This window comes from Danio rerio, chromosome 17, assembly GCF_049306965.1.
Source record: "Danio rerio strain Tuebingen ecotype United States chromosome 17, GRCz12tu, whole genome shotgun sequence".
Lineage (NCBI taxonomy): Eukaryota > Metazoa > Chordata > Actinopteri > Cypriniformes > Danionidae > Danio > Danio rerio.
Genome location: NC_133192.1, coordinates 17,305,856 through 17,328,894, shown reverse-complemented (window position 1 = coordinate 17,328,894; position 23,039 = coordinate 17,305,856). Strand labels below are relative to the sequence as shown.

The window sequence follows — 23,039 nt, the reverse complement described above, 5'->3', positions numbered from 1 at the left end:
AGAGGGTCCGAGATCAGCTAGGTCTCAAAATCGGTCTATTTATTGTCAGCTTGGATCACCCTGATTGGATTATTACTGATTACGAATGAGAATCAGTACCATGTGCTCCTCTCGAAATTAGTTAATAAAACTTCATAAGTAAATGCAGTATATGCATGCAAAGCAGCACTGTAAAATAAAGTGCAACCGGCTTTATTAAAGTAAAAGAATAACTGTTTTTTGGCATATGGATTGTAGTAAAACTATGTTTGGTTTACTGACAAGTACCATGATTACTTATGTTATGATTAGTATAGTAAAACCATATGAATCCCTAGGTTTAACTTCATTAACATAACTTTAAATGTGTTTGTTTTTTCTGTAATAAAACCGTAGTTCATTTTCGTAAGGGATGATGGCGAGTTGCTTAACAGTCTGCTGCTATTTCTGGACCCTGGCATGCAATGTCATGCCTCTGTTCAGTCCCGCAATTTTGCATATCACGGTCGCCCAGGCAACCACTTCCCATCCAGCTCATTTTCCTTTATTGTCTTGTGTTTATTTCACCATCGCCGCAGCCACTTCCATGTGACCAGCCTATTTAACGCATTGTTATTAAAGAGAAACACACCTCCGATAATCCCAGCTGCTCCCATCAGGGTGGTTTTCTTTTGTGAAAACATGGCACATGTGCACCCTGTACTTACAGATGCTCGCTGAGTCTGCTTGCCACGCACGTGTGCTGGACGCAGCCCAGACTGGAGCAAATCAGCTGCTCGCAATCTCCCTCAGGAAGAATTGCTCTCTCTCTCTCTCTCTCAGCAGCCTATTCCCTGTTAGAGATGCACCGATAAGCTGTTAGCCGGACTGGAAGACTTCATCACACTGGAACACAGATGCTCTACATGTATTAGACGGACACACACATACACGCACTTACAGCAGTGTTGAAACAGCAAGATGCCAGCTCATTTGAGCCTGGCAGAGCAGGAACGCGAGTGGAGGAAGACAGGCAGGACGGTTGAGATGGGTTTCAAGGCGATCTCAGAGAAAGGACAGCTGAAGACGTGCGACACTGCTAAGAAACAGAGAGGTTGGTGACACACACATTATAAATATGACATATGTGCATAATTTCTGTTCATAAATCTGATAGTCCATGCACTAAATTATGTATATGGATGCTAAAATCCTGCATTCCAATGTACTGGTTCCCTCACATATCCATGATGCGTACGTATAATAATTTGGTTCCCTAATGATGCATATTGATTCTAAAACTCTGCATTTTATATCCATAAGTGTGTATACTTAATTCTATTTATAAATCTGCTCATTTAGGGCCTAAGTCATAAATATACATTTAAATATGTACTGATTCTTATATGCATGAATATTACATTCACAAATCTGCTAAATCAGGGTGTAAATTTTGCACATGCGATCAACAATTGTGCTTTAAATATATACTGATCATCTTATATACCCATATGTTTGTGTATATACTGAATACGATCCACAAATCTGCTAATGTAGGGTCTAAGTTGTGCATATGCATTCTAAAACTCCTCATAATCATGAATCATTTCTCTTATGTGCGTGTTTGTGTGTGTAAATTGCCAATGCATTTCATCATGGTTGGCTCAGATAGTGACGTACTACAAATGTGAGTGTGTGATGAGGCTAGCTGTGCTAAAGGTGTTTATAAAGGTCTCACATCCCGTGTCTCTTATGCAATATATTCTGACGACAAGCTTTTTCATTTTCTTTGAGTAAGTGATTAAATATTCATGCATGCAAATCCAGCAGTTCTGACAGGTATTGAGTTGAACATTTCACATCTACATATCACAGTGGTCGTGATCAGGAGTGTTAAGTTTACCTCAAGAGTTGATCGTCAACACGTACTCTTTAGTCAGGCGCTGAGTTTGTTTCTTTACACAGCAACAGTAAAACAAATGTTGCCTTTGTAATGGTGTAGAGGCCTTGGGCTGTCTTGATTCAGAGGACAAAGTCAAAACTGGCATGAGACAGTCCTCATGTTCATCTTTAAATCTGCCTTTTGGCCCTCCAGTTTTGTTTATAGAGGCATTTTTGAAGGCAGTGTGAGGATAGAGAAAGGTTTGCAGATTATAAGCCAAGCATGTGTTTGTTGAAATATCAGTTAATTGAGAATGTTTATCACAGTTAACATAACACTAAAATATTATTAATTTGCTGAGGTAAAGTCAATTTTATTTCGGCAATGTTTATAATTTTAAACCACATATTTAAATTGAGATCCGAAAGGCATACAGGAAATGTTGACAACCCATTTTTCCTCCTTTATATTTCTGAAATAGTATAAATATTATAAAACACGGACACTCCATTCAGTTTATATAAAAAATTAAAGGTATCCTTATAAAGAAAATCTGGGTATACCTAGGTATAGTTTAATAAGAGTACAGTATATGGAAATGGTTATGAAGTGAGCCTCAAACTCCATTGTTTCCTTGTTTTCATGTAAATTACACATGTGTAAAACCCTGGTTAAAACAGGGCCATCAGAATGCAATACAGACTGTTGCGTTGCTCATGGGCCATTCATTAGCAGGCCCTTAGCATTTGCATGTACTTTAGGTTACAATCTACGTCAACCAGACTTGCAGGAGCAGCCATGTTATCATGTTATTAGCCACCAAAACACAGACTGATATGTGGCATGGGATCATTAATATGCAAGCCACAGGCTGCATTTTATTGGCCACAATATTTCTTAGTGAGATTAGAACAATCATAGCCTCCTTATTTATAAGTCTATTAAACCTATATGTGTAAAACTTTTATTTTGAAAACGGGAGACACAGCAAAGTCAAAGCCAGCCACACATATTTTTGTATTCATTTGCATGCACTTTACGTCACATTCTATGTCAACCCGACCTGCAGAAGCAGCCACATTATCATGATATCAGCCGCCGAAACAGACTGATATGTAGGATGGGATCATTAATATGCATTTTATTGCCCACAATATTTTCTAGTGAGATTACAACAATGATAACCTCCTCCCTTATTTATAGGTCTATATTAAACCTGTGTGTGAGACTTTTATTTTGAAAACGGGAGATGCAGCCAAGTCAAAGCCAGCCACACATATTTTTGTATTCATAAGCACACCCTCAGCATTTGCATGTACATTAGGTCACGTTCTACATCAACCGGACATGCAGAAGCAGCCACGTAATTATGATATCAGCTGCCCAAACATAGACTGATACAGTGTGTAGGATGGGATCATTAATATGCATGCCACAGACTGCATTTTATTGGCCACAAATTTCCCAGTGAGATTACAACAATAACTTCCTCCCTTATTTAGAAGTCTATATTAAACCTATGTGTGTGTATATATATTATATTATGTGTATGTATTTTAAACCTATGCGTTTTCACCTTAGCTCGTCAGAACACAATTTATTTATTGCCAGCCTGAAAAGGCATAAGATACTTTTTTAATACTACATGATCTTTCTGAAATTATTTTATTATTCTGATCAGTGGTTTAAGAAACATGTATCGAAATTTAAAATCTTAAAAACAGTCATTAATCTTAAAACATTTGCCACTTTTTTGTGGGAACCACAACGCATTTATGAATTTGACAAACTAAAACTTTTAGAGTTTAAAGGGATGGTTCACATCAAAATAGGTTACTCACCATTTACATACCCTTAAGTTCTGAAAAGAAGATATTTTGACAAATGTTGGAAACTGGTAACCATTGACATCAATAGTAGGAAAAACAAATAACGTGCAAGTCAATGATTACCAGGTTCCAAGATTCTTCCTTTGTAAAGGGAGAGTAAATGGCAGAATTTGGATTTTTCGGTGAACTATGCCTTTAATAGAACATAATTTTTCAAATTAAAATTTTTGTAAACAATATAAATGCCATTGTTTTCACTTATCTTAAAACAAGCCTCAAACATGCACCTTGGGAAACACCCATAAGACAATGACTGATGCTAATCTGAATAACAATGAAACCGATAATGTCACTCGAAACTAGCACACAAGGATGTTCATTCAAAATTTTAAGAATGTTTAAAAGAAAGATCAATTGTGACTGCTTTCACCACTATGCTACGCATTCCTCTTGTTGTAATGTTGTAAATCATCATCATCATCATCATCATCACACCTCTTAACTTCTAACCTGCCTGTCTGCTTTTCCAACTGGGTTTGACATTTCAGCATTTTTTTTTTACATAAAAGCTAGGGAGTGGTCACACTTGATTTGATTTTAATTAACTCTAGTGTGGTTGCTCTGTTAGTGTGTTTCATTTCAATCTGTGAACACTGCTATTAAAATCTTGGTGAGCAGCAAACAAACAGAGAAACCACTAAATGTCTAAAATATGAATGAATAACACAGATCAATGACATTTTATTTATTTAAAAAAAAGAAATGATAGCATTTTTCTTATCAGTTGCAATATTGCCAATTAAAGTTTAATGAAGGCATCAGAAAGCAAAATTAGTTTTAATGGACAGTTATCCCTTACCCAATGGAATAAAAAAAAAAACAGATTCTTGCCACTTAGAAACTTTTCTCTAAAGCTAAATAAACTGTTGAATACTAAAGGGGTTAGACAATTAAACTGAAACATTGGCCAATTTAGAATTGGAGGTATCATGGCTAAATTTAACCAGCCTGGTGGCCAATGCTCATCAAGGTTTAATTAGCAGAGTAATAGCACAGTTTTGCTTGAAATATTGCAAGGCACTCAACATTATGGCTAACATATCAGAGTTTAAAAGAGGACAAATTGTTGATGTGTATCTTACTAGCACATCTGTGCCCAAGACGGCAAGTCTTTGTGATGTATCAAGAGCCACAGTATCCTGGATAATACTAATAAATTATTGTAGTCTAAAACAAAGCATTTCAGATTCATTGTCCAACCCCTGTTCACGAAAGTGTTAAGCCTGTACAAACAGCCTACAACAAATCAATTAACAAACCATTTAATTTACTATGAATTTTGTCATTTTGCTCGCATGGATAATAACTGAATATTAATGAGATGATGTTGATGATGATGATGATGTCTTGCCACCAGTAATTCTGCATTGATGATTATTACTTCAAGAATAATACATCTGTCTTCCACAATAAAGACAAGCACATACAGCAATCTCAAATCAATTCATCAAGATATTTTAACCTAATTTGCAACCTTATTTGAAGAACCAAATTAGCCAGAGATCACAATTAAAAGTACTAAACTGTCTTTCTTTTTTCCACCAGATTCCAGATCTGAAGTGAAGACTACAGTCCTGGAACATAAAAGAAAAGCATGTACACCATTGCACTCTAAACCACCACAGATGAAAATCAACTCACAGAATGGAAATAATGCAGGTCTTAACTCATATTTATTCATCAATTCAATCTGCATTTGCTTTCTCAAAGTCTTCCTGCCAAGAATACGGTGTCAAAGTCTGCACAGCACAGAATCGTGTTTAACACATCCAAGCTGCTCATTTTTCTCATTTTTACCAGCATAGCTAAATTTATCATGTGATGTGCTTCATGTAAAATGTGTACATTTCCTAAACATCTATTTAGAGTCAAATGTGCTCAAAGTGGATGAGAGACTGCGAATGGCCAGGGAACGCAGAGAGGCGTACCAGAAACAGATAGGTATTTTTCTTACTCTGAACATTAACATCAATAAGAACAAAGGAACATACAGAAAGCTTCATAACTGAAGTTTTTATTGGTGTATCTGAACTGTAGCTTTGCGCGAGCGTGGCTGGCTGGCGAGGGAGGAACGGGCCAAGCAGATCTATGAGAAACACCTGGAGGAGCGACGCAAGAAACTGGAGGAGCAGCGGCAAAGAGAGGAGAGGAGGAGGACAGCAGTCGAGGAGAAACGCAGACAGAGGCTCAAAGAAGATAGAGTGAGTTTGCACAGATCAATGTGATTTGGCTAGTAAAGATTATACACTACCAGACAAAAGTTGCCGCCTTTCCAAGTTTTAGGAACAATAAATAATAACTTGACTTCTAGTTGATCAGTCTTCTGCTGTATTTGTGATGATTGGGATGCAGTTTAACAGATGATTCATCAGAAAAATCTACCTTCTGCCACTTTTCCAAATGATCAACTAGAAGTCAAGTTAATATTTGTTGCTCTTATAACTGGGATCGACGACAAGACTTTTGATAGCTAGTGTATTCGTAACCAGTGAAAAGGCAGTACGCAACGCTTTACTTACTATAGACTTTCAAAGTAATTAAATTATTTAATATTAAATTAATTAAAAAAACAAAAATTGGTAAATGAAACAAAGTCAAGTACCCATTTCTATAGCACTTTATACAATGTAGATTGTGCCAAAGCTGCTTTACATGGATGAAGAAAAAAAAAATCATATTAATGTTAATTACAATAAAAACGAAATAAAGTCAAAGTACAATAAGTGGTGTGTGCCATGTGCCATATGGCAATCCAATTAATTGACTTAATATTTAATATTTTTTACTGATATGGCAACCCATTTTTTTTGCATGTATCACTTTCACACTAAAGCATTATATTTTCTATAAAATATGGCAAGCCATTTTATTTAATGTCCAAGTCCAGTTTTTGACTGTCAGAGATATTGGAGTTGATTTATATCACTCATATTGGTGAGAAGCTTTGATATAGCATCACTAAACTGTCAATTGTCCCCATAGCAATAAAACAGGCTAACCTTGCAACCATTTAAAAACAGCAATAGTTCTACATCAGAGCATCGTATGGCCACGATGTTCTGTAGGGCCCTGCCAACTGCCATTCCCAGTCCAAGTGCAGTCACAGTGGCTTTATCAAGCCAACATCAAAGTTCATCTATGAACTCTAGGTTCTAGTTTTACTTGTATTGCTGATCATTTGTTTGTTTGTGAGAGTTTTATAAACACTAGCATACTGAATGCAGCAGCTATGTTAAAAAAGACTGCCGAAAACGTGCAACCATGATTAAAAACATGAGGAGCATGGGATGAATGCAGTGTTTTCATCCTGTCTTTCAGGAGCGTTACGAGTCTGTGGTGCGGAAGACGATTGAGAAAAGCCTGAAGGCCAAACAGAAACCAGGCCATTGCTCACGAAAGGTCACCAAGAATGACAACAAAAATGGTGAATCTCTCAATGCACGATTCGAAACGCATCTACTTTCCCCTACTCTTTTTTTTTTTTTCCCCCTGACTTTCTGCAAGTCGCTCTGCTTTCTGCTTTTCTTCAGCTAAACGCCGCTCTCTTAGTCAGTGGGAAATCGACCTCGTCCGCCGCCTTCAAACTCCTACTGTCTCTTATCTAGCCAGAAGCAGGAGCGCTGTGTGTCTGTCACGAGACACAGGTATCAATTAGACGCAGGATTTGTAGCTTTCATTCAGATATTTAAATGCAAATCATGAGTGTGCAGCTGGTGTATTAAATTGCAGCTTCCTGTTTTCTTCTTTTCACGCTCATTGCTTCATGCCCTTTCGCTGTATTTAAAAAAAAAACATGCATTTTCAGTGGTTCATGTTTGTCGTCGTTCAGTCTCATGTCATACCATGAACTCCAGCACCAACTTGCATTGTGGGAAAGTGCCGAACAGACCTGGAGGCTCAAACGTCACCATCCGCAGAACCACCAACAGAGAGCTGGTGGGAGTTTGCATTCATTTTTACTCAATTTATTTAAATAAATTTGACATTTTTGATCTGGCTGTGAGAACTACCACAGGTGACCTTTTAAAAAAAAAAAACTAATTTCAGGTGGCAAAAGATAATACTGAAGGACAAGACTTGAAAAAGCTACAACTTCAGAGATCAACTACAACAACCGAAATCAAGCCTAAACAGGACACGGAACCACCAGAGAATACAGTCCTCGCAACATCATGGTACAAAACAATCTGTCCATTTGTTCTATATTTAATAACTTTGCTATCTAGGGGAAAACAAATGAGATATCTCCTCACAATATATGGAGGTACATTTTAGCCTTGGTTTATTGAAATTATGTATGGATTTTTTTTTGTTGCAAAAAATAAAAAACACATTGCTCTGGGTGCAACTGATTGCACATTTTAGATGATAAATCCACTAGAGGGCAGCATCAACATTTTTCCAAATCTGAAATAAGCTTCTTGGTGTACATTTTATTAGGTTTTAGATCACCTAGCAAACCACTGACCAAAACCCAACAACTAGTAGTCAGGGGTCGCCACAGCAGAATGAACCAAAAACTATTCCAGCATAAAGTTGAAGTTATAATTATTAAACCCCCTGAATTATAGAATTATGTAGGATAAAAAAATTGTTAAAGAAAAGCCTGCTCAAAAGATAGGTCTTTAGATGAGATTTAAAAGTGTGAAGACTATCCCTGCTCCTTAGATCTAGGGGAAGCGAGTTCCATAGCTAAGGAGCCATATAGCTAAAGGATCTGTCTCCCATTGTGCTCAATCAACTGCGAGGTGGTACCAGGGTGAAGTTGTTGGCTGACCTAAGGGGTGCGAGAAGGGGTGTAGATATGGAAAAGTTCGGTGAGATATTGAGGTGCGAGATTATGCAGTGCCTTGAAAGTTAGAAGTAATATTTTAAAATCAATACTTTACTGGAAGCCAGTGAAGCTGATAGAGGAGTGGTGTGACATGCTCATGAGATGGGGTCCTAGAGATGACACGAGCTGCATGGTTCTGAACCAGTTGGAGTTTACGGAAAGGTATGGAAGGAAGTCCAGAAAGAAGTGCATTAAATTACTCAAGACGTGAAGTAACTAATGCGTGGATAGGAATTGCTGGTTGTGAGAGAAGGGCGGAGGCGAATGATATTACGCAGGTGAAAATATGCAGTATGTGTAATAATATTGATGTGACCTTCAAATGAGAGTGTGCTATCCAAGATGACACCAAAACCAAAACTCTTTACCTGCACAAAGGGAAGAATTGTGCTGTTATCAATGTCTATTGTAAAATAATCAGCTTTATCCAAAACACTTTTAGTGCTGTTGAGAAGGGCTTCAGCTTTGTCGCCGTTTAATTTTAAAAAGTTAGCTGAAAGCCAGATTTTTATTTCAGCTAAACATCTGCTCAAATCAGCCCTTTATCTGACAGAACACTAGGTGGACAGAAAGGAATGAAGGAAGGCAAGAAAGAGAGAGGGGGGGGTAGGATCGGGAAAGGTTCCCGAACAAGGATTCGGCACTGCCGCACTATATGTGCAATAACCACTGGGCTATAGCATCGACATTCCAGCATATGTTTTACAAGGCGGATGCACTTCCAGCCGCAACCCAGTATTGCGAAACGTCCATCTCTATGGCCACCCATAACGCCCACTCATACACTAAGGCTAATTTGATTTATCCATTTCTCGTATAGCACATATTTTTGGACTGTGGGAAAAACCAGAGCAACTGGAAGAAACCCACACGAACAAGGGGTAAACATGCAAACTCCATGCCAACTTGCCCAGCTGGGACTCGAACCAGAGACAAGTGTACTGCGATTACGTATTTTTACCTCGATTTTACATCTCAGTTGTTGTAAAACAGTGTACCAGATTTAAACCAGAGCGCTATGCATTTGCAACACCGTACAAAGTGACTGCACCAGAAAAGTTGTGAGGCAATCATATTTGATTGGAAATCATAGGCAAAGTTGGGTTATTTTAAGTATTTATTTGGTATTCTGCATAAAAACAAATTGCTTTAGTCTTCGATAATAAGTCCCTATAAATATATTAATGGAAAAAGACCTAAATTTGTTGTTATCGTACTGCCCTTATATAATTAATTTTACCTAGAAACTGTAGTCAAACTTATGTTGTTTTTTTTGTGGTTTAAAAATATAAAGGCTGATACATGTATTTCTAATGAGCTTGTGCTGGTAAATGTAATGTTTTTTTTTCAACTAGTACACATACTTGCTGGTTAAAAGTCATCACAGGAGATGCATTTGAAGGTGTTAATATCAGGTGGAAAAAGTAAGGCAACTCAGCTGACCTCTCCTGTTTTAATACCATGAGAAATCAGCATAAGAAATAGCACTAGAAGCAACTTGCAATTTTACATTTCAACCACAGATGGCGACAGTGAGGCTAAAGTTTTGTAGTTCTGCAGTTAAACGACCTTACTTGTTTTTTTTGGGTTTTTTTTTTTTCTAACCTTCTGACCTTTTCTCTCTCCTTCACAATTCAAGGCTGCAGAATAGATCACATGTCAGAAATGCCACACTAAAACAGGACAGTTTGCCTCCTCTGCCTGAAGAGGAGGATCTGGAACCAGAACCTGAACCATCCTCCAGTCATACAAAATCTGAAAAAACACGATGTCTGAAAGAAAATTCACTCCAGTTGAACACAGCTAGTAATGGGCCTCTGCATCCACTACAAGTCTCTCAGATTCCTAATGGTTAGTAAAAGAAACATTCCCCAATGATTCCAGCATTACCATGATTTGAATAATAGAGTTAATTACTTTATGCTGAAATAGTTATTTTTGTGAGGATTTAGAGTTTTATTTCCTCCTAGATTAGGCTCCTGTAATGTCAATCAATCAATTCAAACTATAAATGCATGCGTCCAGTTTATTATACATACATCATAAGCAATAACCCAAATCTTTTACTGTAATCCTAAACCTAATCATATGTTAAGTACACACAGCTCTACACAGTTTTGCACAAACCTTAATTAAACACACCTGATTCAGCTAATTGTTGGCCGTATTTGAAATCGCACTATCCATATTACAGTATTAGAGGGAGCAGCCATTTAATGAGGTTCAATTAATGCACCGTAAAAACTAGTGCACAACTAAAGTACACTCAATGGCTAAATAATACCCATAATGCACTGTGAAAGTCTGACTAGAACATGGCATCCACAGTGGAATCCAATGTGTGACAATGTGTTTCCAAATAAATTATTTAATTGTTAAATTACCTGTTATATACATGACAAAGATCAAAATAAATTGTTTCATTATTAATAGCGTGTTAAATAACTATTACAGGGTTTCACAGAGAAGAGGGATTTATCAACCAGTAAAGCACAAATCCATACGATCCATCTGGTTCACGCAAATTCATTTTCATTCAGTCATTTAAGTGGACTTTAACAGTAGACTAATGTAGAAAATAGTGAACGAGGGTATAGGGGCAATTTCAGATACAGCCAATGTCTGTAATTTCTTACACGGCTTTATAGGGGTTTCATCTGGATTTGGCCTATACAAATAAAAAAAAGCTTCCCATGTCCCACATAGGTAGTGTTTTTTTTTTTTTTTTTTTTTCTAAAGGTTTTCTGTAAAATAATGCAAATTTTTGGTATTATTTTGCAGAAAACCTTTAGAAATTACAAAAAAAAAAAAAAAACTACCTATAACAATAATACCAATATAAACAAATTGTATAGAATAATTGACAACTAAATACATTGAAATAAAATACTGCTATTATGAAGGTCTTGGTTAAATAGGTTTTTCCATGTTTTCACTTACAGGACCAAGCCAAATAGCTGACAGTGCTCAAGTCAGACCTACTTCTTGGACTAAAGACCCAGAGGAGGCCTCTCGAATACTGGCTGAGAAAAGAAGACAAGCTCGACTCCAAAAAGAGAAGGAAGAGGAGGAGCGCAGACAGAAAGAGGAGACAGAGAGGTATTCTTTAGTTGTTTTAGGTTTCTATCAGTAAAAGTCATTTTAAGTGATCTTAGTATGCTTCTGATAATCATCAAAGAAAAATTCTTGGGGTTGTAGTTGTGGACGAAAGTGAAGAGCGGCGTTAGGGTCGTGGGCCCTTGATAATGTCTTTGGAGGAAGAGAATGCGTAGGCCCTTAGAATCGTCCTAACTTTATAACCCCTCATTCAGATTCAGTATTCAGATTAAAGTGACATTCAAAAGCTTAATTAGTGTAATTAGGCAAGTCATTGTATAACAGTAGTTTATTCTGCAGACAATCAAAAATATACATTTCTTAAAGGGGCTAATAATATTGAGCTATTAAAATAGGTTTCAAAATATTTAAACCTGCTTTTATTCTAGTCAAAATAAAACAAATAAGCCTTTCTGCATAAGAAAAAATATTATAGGAAATACTGTGAAAAATTCTTGTTAAACATCATTTGGAAAATATTTATATATAAAAAAATTCACAGAAGGGCGAATAATTTTTACTTCAACTGATAATCGTTTTGAATCATCGTAATTACAATTATGGCCAAAATAATCGTGATTATGATTTATCCCATTTTGCAGAAAGAGGCGAGAAGAACTGGCGCGTCGGAGAGCCGAAGAACGAGCCCGCCAGGAAGCAGAGGCTTTGAAACTGGAGGAAGAAAAAAGGAAGAGAGAGCAAGAAGAGCAACTGAAGGCTGCAGCGGAAAATGCTCGCATACAGAAAGAGGAGGAAAACAGGCTCCAACAGCAGGTATTAGAAGCTGAATGTTTAAATACGTTCTCTAAACCCAGTTTAAAAGAGTCCTTTTATGCTTTGTAAAATTCATTTTAGTGTATATTGTTGCTGTTTGCGCATGAGAAAAATGAGTTAAATTACACAATGCAAAGTCATTTGAAAGGGAGTTATTCTTCTTTATAATCTATTCAATACAATCTTTATTAATTAGCGCTTTACAATACAGAGTCAAAATAGATGCCAAAACATAATGAAGTTCTAGTAAATTACTATTGCTTCAGTTCAGTTCAGTGTAATACAAATGTCACTACAACTTCTGCGACATCAGCACCATTTCTGAACTCCATCAAAAATCTCAATTGTAGTCCTGAGTTTTAATACAGGAGCATAAACAACACAATATCCCAGTTTTAAATAATTTCCCCCCAAGGGGACAAGGCCTGGTTAGGATGCATTAGTATTGTGTTGTTACCATTATTTCACAGTTCTTTACTCATATGCACATGAGATTTCCTCCCCAGCTGTTTACATTCACACAAACAACCAATATTATGTGAACCCCAGTATTTTTTGTACTTCTGAAATAATCTTGGTGTGTATTTGACAGCCGAAGTGAAAAAGAACTTGTTTAATCCCAACACAATATTCCACCTGACAGCGTACTGAAAAATCATACTCAGGTAAAAGTATCATTACCCAAAAATGAAGTGCGAATAAAAGTATCTGTTGTAAATATTACTCAAATGAGTAAAGTATGAGTAAAAAGCAGCCCTTTTAAAAGTAGTCAGGAGTCGTGATCAGTGAGTATTACACTGAGAAAGTTTGATGCGTTTACATGCAATTTGTTTGTGTGTGACTGCTTAAAGGTATTTGGCAATTTCAATCATCATACAATAAACATCCGTCATCTTCTTACCAGTGACATGCAGTATAAATAGTTTCTCAGTCATTGCGTGAAACGATTTTGTGTCTTGAGGTTGTTCTGTATGATGGGATTTTATGTTGTCCAATTTGATTGAATCACAAGACTGATTACTCTACTTTAGCCAATTACCATAGACAAGAAAACAAATAAAAACAGTGTCTGCAGGTTGAAGGAAAATAGTGTTGTAAAAGTACAGATACAGCACTAAAAATGTATTCCAGTGAAAGTAAAAGTATTTTTAAAATGACTTGTTAAAGTACAATTCCTGAGAAAACCTACTCAATTACAGTAATTTGAGTTTTTGTAGTTTGTTACTTCACACCACTGTGAAAACCACAGGAGTTTAAACTGACAAGGCTTTAAAATGCATACACATGTTTGTAGAATAACTAAGACACACACTGTAGAGGCCTCATCCTCTTTGGGAAAGGGGTCGGTGTGCAGCAGTTCATTTGAATAAAAACAACATACAGAAACAGCAAGCTTTTGTTTCAACTCAAATTTTCTGCATGGTACAAATAAAACAGTTTTAAATGGACTGATTTATACGGACCTTTTCTTTTAACATCTTACATGTTGTTTGGTAAGGTTTCTTTGACTTATTTATTTCCCATATTGTGGGACCATATTTCCCTCACAATGCTACATTATGATCATATAAAAATTTGCTAATCGTTGGCAGAATGCATTAAAAATTCTTATGATTCTCCATAATGTATTCTCAGAGAGAGGAAGAGGCTCGTCAGAGTGTGCTGGCAGAACAGCAGAGAGTGGAAAGAGAGATTCGTTTCCAGAAAGAAAAGGCTGAACGCCAAGAAAGAAAAAAGGTAAGATTTATTTTAGAAAGTCAGTCACATACAGTTGAACTAACTGTACAACTATAAATTAAATAAATTGAAAAACTTTCTAGTACACCGAAGCACAAGTCAAAAGCTTGGGGTCAGGAAGGTTTTTCCTTTTTCTTAATACCTTTATTCAGGCATGAAGCATTAAAATTACCAAAACTTACTGTACTTTTAAATTTTCTAATTATATATTGCAGTTTCCATGCAAACTTTAGCAACTGTTTTTTATAGTAATGAAAATAACGTTTTTAGGTCACAAATCAGTGTATTAATATGATTTCTATAGGATAATAATGTCACACGGAAGTCTGATTAGAAAAAACTGGAATAAATGTCACTTAAAATGTTATATCAAAATGAAAACTAGTCCTTTCCATCTGCAATATTAATAATAATACTTTAAATCAGCATTCATGTTGAGTCAGGTCCAAATACCTTTTAATCTTTTCCTGTTTCAAAAATATAAATAGAAAATGAATTAACATTTGACTTTATTTTGGAGCAGATAAATATGGACTTGATGAGAATAAAGGGCTGTGTGATATTAATTCTCCATAAATGATAATATCACAATACCTATATAAAAGATTTCTTTCACAAACATACAAAACCTATGACTGATGCTTTTAATTTCTCCCAAATCAGCGCTTGGAACAAATCATGAAAAGAACGAGAAAGACGGACTCTGTAGACAAGGTAAAGACTCTCTCTGGCAGGAGTTTTGTTTTCACCCCATCTAGTAGCCCTACTCACTTTCTGTCCTCTTTAGAAAGCCGCATCAGTGAAGGACAACTTGCCTTGTGAGAACGTGAACCCTGTAATCAGGCTAGCAGGTCCAGGAAAAACGCCAAAGCTGGAGCTGAGGGACGAGGAAGATATGCTTCCAACAGTGGCCTTCAAGGAGCGCAGATCCTTCCGCAGTCTTTCTGGCCTGGATGAGATACAAACCCATCAGCAAACTGGTAAGTGAATGCAGTCATCCGTGTAAAGCTTCTCAATTTTGAAACTAAATAAATATGGGTCAAAAGACGAGATGCCCTATTTTGATGTCAGCATTCAATTCAATTTACTGAAGTGACTTTAAATGCATAGAAAGCATATTAAAAGTAAATAAAGTGTCTACTTAAATTTTATTAGAGAGCGAGTGAGCGAGTATTAAGTTTATTGTCATCTCAGCTTCACTGTCTACTTTATTGAAAAAACCTGATAAAATTTACAAAAATGTTATAAATAACACTATTCTACAATGAAAAGGTTTATAACATTAAAAATACATTAACAACAATAAACAATACATCAAATAGGTTAACAAAATCTAAAACTAATTTTACTTTTGATCATTTATAATTAAAAAAAAAATAGAACATTACAATGTCTGACAGTTAGGTTGGTGTGGCAATATTGAAATTTTGGAGGAACTACTGCTTTGAGTAAATGAGTAAGTCCAGTCAAAGTCCCTTTAAGGCAAGTCATTTTACTCTGTGGCCATCTTTAAAACGCCTCTCTGGAATATGCTCAGCCCTTCTGTCTGAATGGGGAAACATCAAATTCTCCAAAACTGTTTGCCAAGCTTACGATTACATTATGCATTTAGAAATCACCAATAAAATTAAACTGTCTTCATTTTTAAAAGTTTCGTTTTTAAACATCAGAATCAAACAAACCGGCATATTTTCAGGTTGTCCAAGCTAATGCTAATGCTAATTCCCCCCCAGAGAATTGTCAGTCTACAGCAATCGATGATTGGCTCCTGTACCAGTAGGCTGGGCTACATTCACCATATTGACCGATACACTTTTCCCCATTTAAAACTATACAAGTGACATGTCTTGTGAATTCTACAGGTCTAGTGTCCAATATGGCAGCTTATATAATCTTGTCATGTCTTGACTTAAAATAATAGATTGATTTTTTTTTTACGGCTGGATTTGGAAAGGTTTATTATTTAAACCCTGATCCCATTCTACATACATTTGTTAAGAACATGGCCTTTCAATTAGTGGTTTCAAGTCTAAAAGTGGGATTTTGCACTCTTAAAGAGATAGTTCACCCAAAAAGGACAATTTACTAAACATGAAACCTTTACACATTTCTAGGATTCTCAGCAAATCTGAATACCTGTAACCACTGACTTTTATAGTAGTAAAAAACAAATACTAGGGAAGTCAATTGTTACATGCTTCTAGCTAAATTCAAAATATCCTCTTTCGTGTTTAACAGAAAAGCGTTTCATAAAGGTTTGAAAGAATGAATAAAGGATAGCAAAATGTTCATTTTCTGTGAACTATCCCTTTAATTCTTCTTGTAAAAGCGTTTAAAATAATTTTATCACCAATATAATAATATATTAAAATCTTAGAAGCAAATGTAAAAAATCTAGTGTTTTGAAGGATAATGGCAAAGATTTAAAATGTCAGTTAATATATTGGTGCTGCTTTGTAATCAAGGCTGCACAATGCATTTTTTTCAGCATCAATATTGCAAAGTGATCACTTTCAACAGTCACATAGCTGGATATGCAATGCTGAGGTTGTTTTTATAATTCATCATTTGCATGGTTTTTTTTGAGGCCAGCGACCATATGAGGATTTTAAAAGCATTCAGGGATAAGAAATGACTGACATAATGCTATCGAATAAAGGCAAAAAGGCCAAATATAAATCTTAAAAAAAATTGGACCGTTTGTGACTTTAACAACGACAAATTTGATTTAATTATTTTTATTTTTATTATGATTCAATTACTGTACCCAAATACTTTTAGACTAAATAATAAAACACAGTTTTTTTTTCAACTATATCTTTTTCTTGATTGTATTTACAGACTATTAGATTTTATGGAGTATTTATGGAGATGCACTCACACTGCAGAATCCTCCCAATCAATCTAACATTCTGAACTTTTTCCAAATAGAGATATTAGGTCCTCTAGTGAAATTGTATTCATTTAGCAATATACATTGCAGAACAAAGAAATAGAAATGTTAGATTTTTCCAACATCGTGTAGACCTAATCGTGATTCTTAAATAGGAGGCTTTTAATGCATTATCAAATGACTTGTTCTTAATATGACTTCAAGATTGTTCTTATATATAATGCCACATAGAATGACATTTTTGCTAAATTGTTAAAAATGTATTACCATTTTAGCCCAGAAAGAAAAATGAACTGGACAAATTGTAATGTAATGGGGAATATATTTAAAGCTGTAATGAAGCTTTCATTGTTTTTGATGCTTTAAAAACTTTAATCACCATTGACCCATATTTATTTATTTTTATTACTATTATTAAAAGGCTAACAAAATGTTTTTCTCCCCCCTCCCCCCTGCTTCAGAGGTTATTTAACCCACAGACCTGTCATGTGATGCCAAGACCGAGCAGCTTCAGCGAGTTCGTCTTTCTGAAAAACACAAAAACAACATATGCACATGATTTTCCTGCACTTTAAAAAGCATTTTAGTAACAAGTCACACTTGCTTACTGCATAGTTTAAACACCTGACTAGTGTTTGAATCTCTGGAGTGTTGACATGCATCGCTCAGTAGCCAGATACATTTGGGTACAGTTCAATTAATTGTAATTAATAATAATAATAACAACAACAACTTAATTGTACATCACCAACCAAATAAAAACTTGAATGCTTCATGCTCTAGCTTTAATTTAGTTATATTCGATATTTTAGTAAGTATGTTTATGGTGAAATGAAGAGAACAGCTTTATCTTTGAATCTCTGAGCCGTGACGTAATAGTCTTACTGGTCATATTCATACATGGGCAAATATAAACGACAACTTGAAACCTGCATGAATGAACACTTTACATTGCTGTTTAAAAGTGTTGGGGTCAGCGACCTCATGTTTTTTGTTGCTTTAATACTGTAATGACCGATTTAACAGCTAAATAGAATTGCTAAATTTATCCTTGCTGAATGGAAGTGTTTATTTTTTGACTGCAAATGTTCTTAGATTACCTTGAAAAACATGAACCATATTTCCACACCATCCTTAAGCACCAAAATCAGCATATTTTGCATATTAGAATGAGTAGTGGTTGCTGAAAATTCTGCTTCATCGTTACAGACATAAATTGCATTAAAAAGATAGTTTCACCATAAAAGGAAAAATAAATTCACTCAGTTTACTCTTCCTTGAAGTGGTATTAAATCTTTAAGTTTATGGGAAAGCAGCTGCTAGATATTGGAATAAACTGACATTGCGATATTTTGTTTTTCTACGATAGACATTTAAATATGAATATAATTTCACAATAGGTGACCTAAATGACTATATAGAAATAATTCAGACATCTGCATAAAACATGTTAAACAATTTGCAAGCATAGACAAATACAATAGAAAAGTCATCGTGTTTTATGATATTCTGTGGAGTCTAAGAGCAATTATGGAGATGAATTCAACATTAATCAAACAACATTATTTTGTCTTCATAGTAGAGCTGAGCGATATGGCAAAAATGCTATCTCCATTAAGTCTTTTCCATATTAACAATAAGGATATATATTTCGATATCAGTTGTTAATGCTTCCAGATTTAAAAGAGTATCCCAACAATGACTGAAGCCACAAAAATGAGAAGGTCCATTAACAACATAACCTATTTTCAGTAGGCAAAAATGCGGTGCATTCCCATTGTTGTACATTTCTGCTGTGTTTGGCTCTCAGATCCAAATAGAGTAAAAAAAGTCCAGGGCTTATCATTGTTTTTAACATAATCGCGATTCCATATCATATGGTTTATTGACCCAGCCATACTTCTACTATAAACGAAAACAATTTAATCTTTGTTAAATCTATAAACTTTAGAATGTCTTGGTTTTTAATCTTTACAGTTCTTAAAAACACATCCAATTGAAAATCTTTCACTCTGTTAGGATTAAACTTTGCAATGACTCCTCAAATCACGTTCTGAAATGCAGTTATTGGTCATTATAATCATTATATTAATAAGTTAACTCAAAATTGAGTGGAAGTTAATTCTACTCATTTGAAAAGAATTTTGAACTCAGTGTTAAAAGTAATGAGTTAATTAAATACCTCATTACTTCAACTTAAATGAAGGAGGTTCACAGTACTCATATAGATTTTTTTTTTAACTCAAATAGCTTGTAGCAATCGGTTTCTTCAAACAGTTAGAGTTGCCTTAACCTATTGAGTGTTCCAGTACTCAGTTGGTTTGAGTTTTTTTCATTTGAGTTTTACTGTGCTCAAATTGCTTCATTTACTCAAATGGATTAAGTTTACAGTCCTCATTAGGATTAGTTTTTGAACTTAAATGATTTTTTGCAACTGGTTTCCTCAAACGGTTTGAGTTACCTTAACTTTTTGGGTCTTACAGTGTACATAATAGGGATGCAACAATACAGTTAGCCCACGGTTCAATAGATACCTCGGTTTTTTATACGGTTTTTGGTTCAGTTCTCATGGCTTGACATGTTTTTTTTTTTCTATTCTATAGGTAATAGAAACAGCAAGAGGTTAAGAAGAAAAAAAATATTTCATTGCAATACTCATTTTGTTTTACTTTAAAGCCAAGAAAAGTACATTAGTTCCTAGTGTATTGTATAAAAAAATGAACACTGAAATCTCACAGCTGCTGGTAGCCCATTTACAAACTGGGGAACACATAAAATCCTACACTTTGAAAATAAACATACACGTGAAGCTAATAAAAATAAATTTGCCATTTCAAATAAACAATTTGTAATTAAGTAAACATAAATAAACCATATTAATGATCTCGGTGCTGAAAAAATGCAAGACTGTAGTCTGTAAAGCAGATTGTGTGCTTTTATAAGATGACAAAAGCCCACATCTCCAATCACCGAAAGCAAATCTTTAGCAATAAACACCCGCACTGTCTTTGTTATTTTTGTGTGTCTCGGAACCAGTTGGGTATGTTTGCTTGAAAGATTCAGCAAGGGATTGTTGCTATTTGGAGGACTTTATTACCTTCTCTGCTATTCAGCCTTCAGACAGTGATAATGATGGCGCTGCAGATGTGCAGTCATGGTTATACGTGTAAACCAATGCTTGCACACAATTATTTTTTGTTCACTGTTTTTTCTTTTATTGCCATTATACTTACCAGCAAAACCGAAATGTCCTCACACCGCAGATTTGAAAGACGCCGGCGCTTTCTCGTACTGTTGCCTCACTTCAACGGCGCTTCCTTGTACTGTTGCCCTAACCTCACTTCACCGGCGCTCGCCATGTTACAGTGTGGAATGATGCTCAAGCGCCCCCTAACTTTAGAGCATATTTATTGGATATTTACTCGTGGGGAGGAGTTTCCTCATCTCAGCTCGTAGACTTAAAGGCACACACAGCCAATTCGGGGAGATATAAAACGCACATAAATTTTTTTATGCGCAAAACCGAGAAAACAAAAATTCACAAGCAGGTATTGAACCGTGGAGGTTGTACCTAATGGTTTAATATTATATTGAGAACTGTGGCATCCCTAGTACACACATTAAAAACTAGTGTCATTTTATATTTAATTATTCAATTTGTCTTCCTGAGATCCGTACATCATTTATTTATTTCAAACTTTTCTCTACTGTATTTCTCAATGCTTGTGATTTATTACATTTAATGCAGATGTGCTCTACTATAAAATCATAATATCAATCAAAAAGTTATTTTCAAATAGAGCTATTCAACTCATCTGTTAAAATTCTACTCAATATCGCAGTTTGTATCTCAGAAAAATCAAATATCGCAATATCCATTTTATCCAATATTGTGCAGCCTAGTTTGAAATCAGTGAAGGGCGAGTAAATTAAGACATTTTCATTTTTGGGTGAACAATCCCTAATTAATGCACTTATAAATTGTAAGAATATATATTCATAATATTGATGTTTACTTGATCCAATAAACACAAATGATCTTATTTGTCTGCAAACGCTTGAACAAGGGTGTATAAGAGTTTATAATCAGACATCAGTGCTAGAAAGCAATCATCAGTAATTAATGTAATGAAGTCACTTTCTGTCTGTTCTCATTGCTGACCACTGCTTTTGCACCACAGTACTGAACGAGCTCATGAATTTACAGTTTCTGTTGCTGGTTTTGCACTGCTGCTACTTTAGCTGTTCCAAATAAAATGTTCCCCCACCCCTGTTTTCATAACCGAAATGTAATATTATTACATACTCGTCTGCCTTATAAGCATTGATCTATAGTGTGCCGGTAGGTAACTGCTTATCTTGTGCAATCATAGAGGCTTATGCAATATTATAAGGGGTAAAGATGTAAACAGTTTAATTCAGTTTTTTTATTGGTGTAATTAATAAAAGCTTAGAAAAACAAACTGGTTTGTGTGTTTTTTCATAACAGTCAACAAAAGCAATAATAAGAAGTAATACTTGTTGAAATTGCAGTTGACCTTTTTGAAAATTTACTATGGGTTCACTACAAAAATAATGATTTCTGTAGTTTTATGCGAACTACAATTTAACCATGGATTTGCTATTTTAGCGAAGCTGTAGTTTTACAAAAAAGATTTACTTTATAACATGACTTTACTACAATAAACCATGGTAAATTTAACTTGCGTGAAAAAACTATGTGGTGTGGTGCTGGCAGCCTAGAATTAGTCATTAAATAAATATTATATTTTAATATTGCATTATTTTTATAAGGGTGGTCAAATGTATTTTCATATGATTTTCATTTCTTTATTTTTGTTGTAGAATTATTAAGACACAGCAGTGTGATATATTTTCTGCTGGCTCCCCTCACATGTTGTTTTGACATCCTTAAAGGGTTAATTAAGGGAGAACCCTGGATGCATCCTCATACACTCGCTTATAAATATAAACCAACCCTTGCCTAAACACCCACATCAAAATGCTAAGATTTGATGTTTTTGGTCAGAATATATGGAGTCTATTTGCAAAAACAAATAACTACTGTTGGTATTTTATTCATTTATTTTTGAGTAGGTATATTGCAAAAATTTTTTAAAATAATGACCGTTTCTTAAGTCATAAAATATTTAATCTAAATATTTCTAATCTATGCAATGCACATAAATGCAAATTTAAATTAAACTAGGAACCTTTTAAAGCAAAAAAAAAAAAAAAAAACTTTTTTTTACTTTTTTACTTTAGTAACTTTAGGACTTTAATTGATGCAACAATATATATGATCACAGAGTCTCGTGCAATATGCAAGGTAAATATTATGCCACATTCAGAATGTTTTGTATAATAGTTAACTAATTAAACCAAACTATCACACCAAGGTAACCAAATTTTTGTTATCTTGCCTGGGGCCCCACCATTCTATGATTTAATTTTCGGTTCATTTATGATTAGAAGTAGGCATGGGACAATAACTATTTTCAAGGTATGCCACGGTTTGGAAATTTCAAGGTTTTAAAACTGCCAAAAAATTCTGCTATACCGTTCCTAAGGTGTGTACATTTTTTTTTTTTTACTTTTTTCTTTTGTATTTTTTAGGACAACAGTATCTCCAGCAGAAAAGATTTGCAAAGATGCCCTTTTATATTGCAATGAACTCTGTGTTTTTGAAAATAATGAAGACAGCAGAAGTCAATAATTCATTTGAATTATTAGATTGAGGTTTACTGTTACGAAATATTTTAAATGTTTCTTAATATAAAATATATTGTGTTCATTGGGGGGAAAAGTTTTAGATTTTTACCCAGATATTTCAGAAGAATAAATCTTAGAGCAGTAATCACAACGTCAAACTATATTTTTATTCAAGATTATCGTACCTTCAGAATCTTATACCGGCCCATGCCTAATTAGAAGTAGTGATTATTGTGAATATAAATCAAACCTGACAAAACAAGA

The 23,039-nt window shown here is 34.9% G+C and overlaps 2 protein-coding genes across 42 annotated transcripts in view; one reads left to right on the top strand and one right to left on the bottom strand.

Moving 5' to 3' along the window:
- The window catches only part of si:ch73-204p21.2, a 38,230-nt gene that overhangs the window by 14,178 nt on the left and 1,013 nt on the right, over positions 1-23,039 (bottom strand). For 12 of the 39 annotated variants that reach the window (XM_073928338.1, XM_073928357.1, XM_073928343.1 and 9 more), the window contains exons 2-5: positions 17,545-17,590; positions 14,986-15,119; positions 920-1,057; positions 687-812 (exon numbers count right to left, since the gene is read on the bottom strand). The gene's annotated coding sequence lies outside the window, so the exon portion shown is untranslated. Of the gene's footprint in view, positions 1-610; positions 813-919; positions 1,058-14,985; positions 15,120-17,544; positions 17,591-23,039 lie in introns of all 39 variants that reach the window. The other 27 variants (XM_073928339.1, XM_073928358.1, XM_073928344.1 and 24 more) reach the window with 4 other exon arrangements.
- On the top strand, positions 800-21,526 carry map7a (microtubule-associated protein 7a). Of its 3 annotated transcripts, none has more exons than XM_009292953.5 (15): positions 800-1,072; positions 5,275-5,388; positions 5,596-5,670; positions 5,767-5,930; positions 7,048-7,153; positions 7,260-7,373; positions 7,559-7,665; positions 7,777-7,904; positions 10,203-10,414; positions 11,506-11,662; positions 12,262-12,433; positions 14,069-14,170; positions 14,834-14,884; positions 14,958-15,150; positions 17,525-21,526. In XM_009292953.5, the coding sequence occupies exons 1-15, from the start codon at positions 940-942 to the stop codon at positions 17,533-17,535; spliced, it is 1,839 nt and encodes a 612-aa protein (XP_009291228.1). In that variant the 5' UTR covers positions 800-939; the 3' UTR covers positions 17,536-21,526. The 3 variants fall into 3 exon arrangements, with proteins under 3 accessions (XP_009291228.1, XP_009291227.1, XP_700068.3); XM_009292952.5 differs by having other exon boundaries at positions 7,535-7,665; XM_694976.8 differs by lacking the exon at positions 7,260-7,373.

What these genes read in the sequence shown, in the direction of transcription:
- map7a (XM_009292952.5), top strand. Translation starts at nt 940, where the DNA reads ATGCCAGCTCATTTGAGCCTGGCAGAGCAGGAACGCGAGTGGAGGAAG. An exon ending in GGCGTACCAGAAACAGATAG is followed by an intron (nt 5,671 to 5,766) that starts GTATTTTTCTTA and finishes TCTGAACTGTAG; the next exon opens with CTTTGCGCGAGCGTGGCTGG. An exon ending in AGACGGACTCTGTAGACAAG is followed by an intron (nt 14,885 to 14,957) that starts GTAAAGACTCTC and finishes TGTCCTCTTTAG; the next exon opens with AAAGCCGCATCAGTGAAGGA.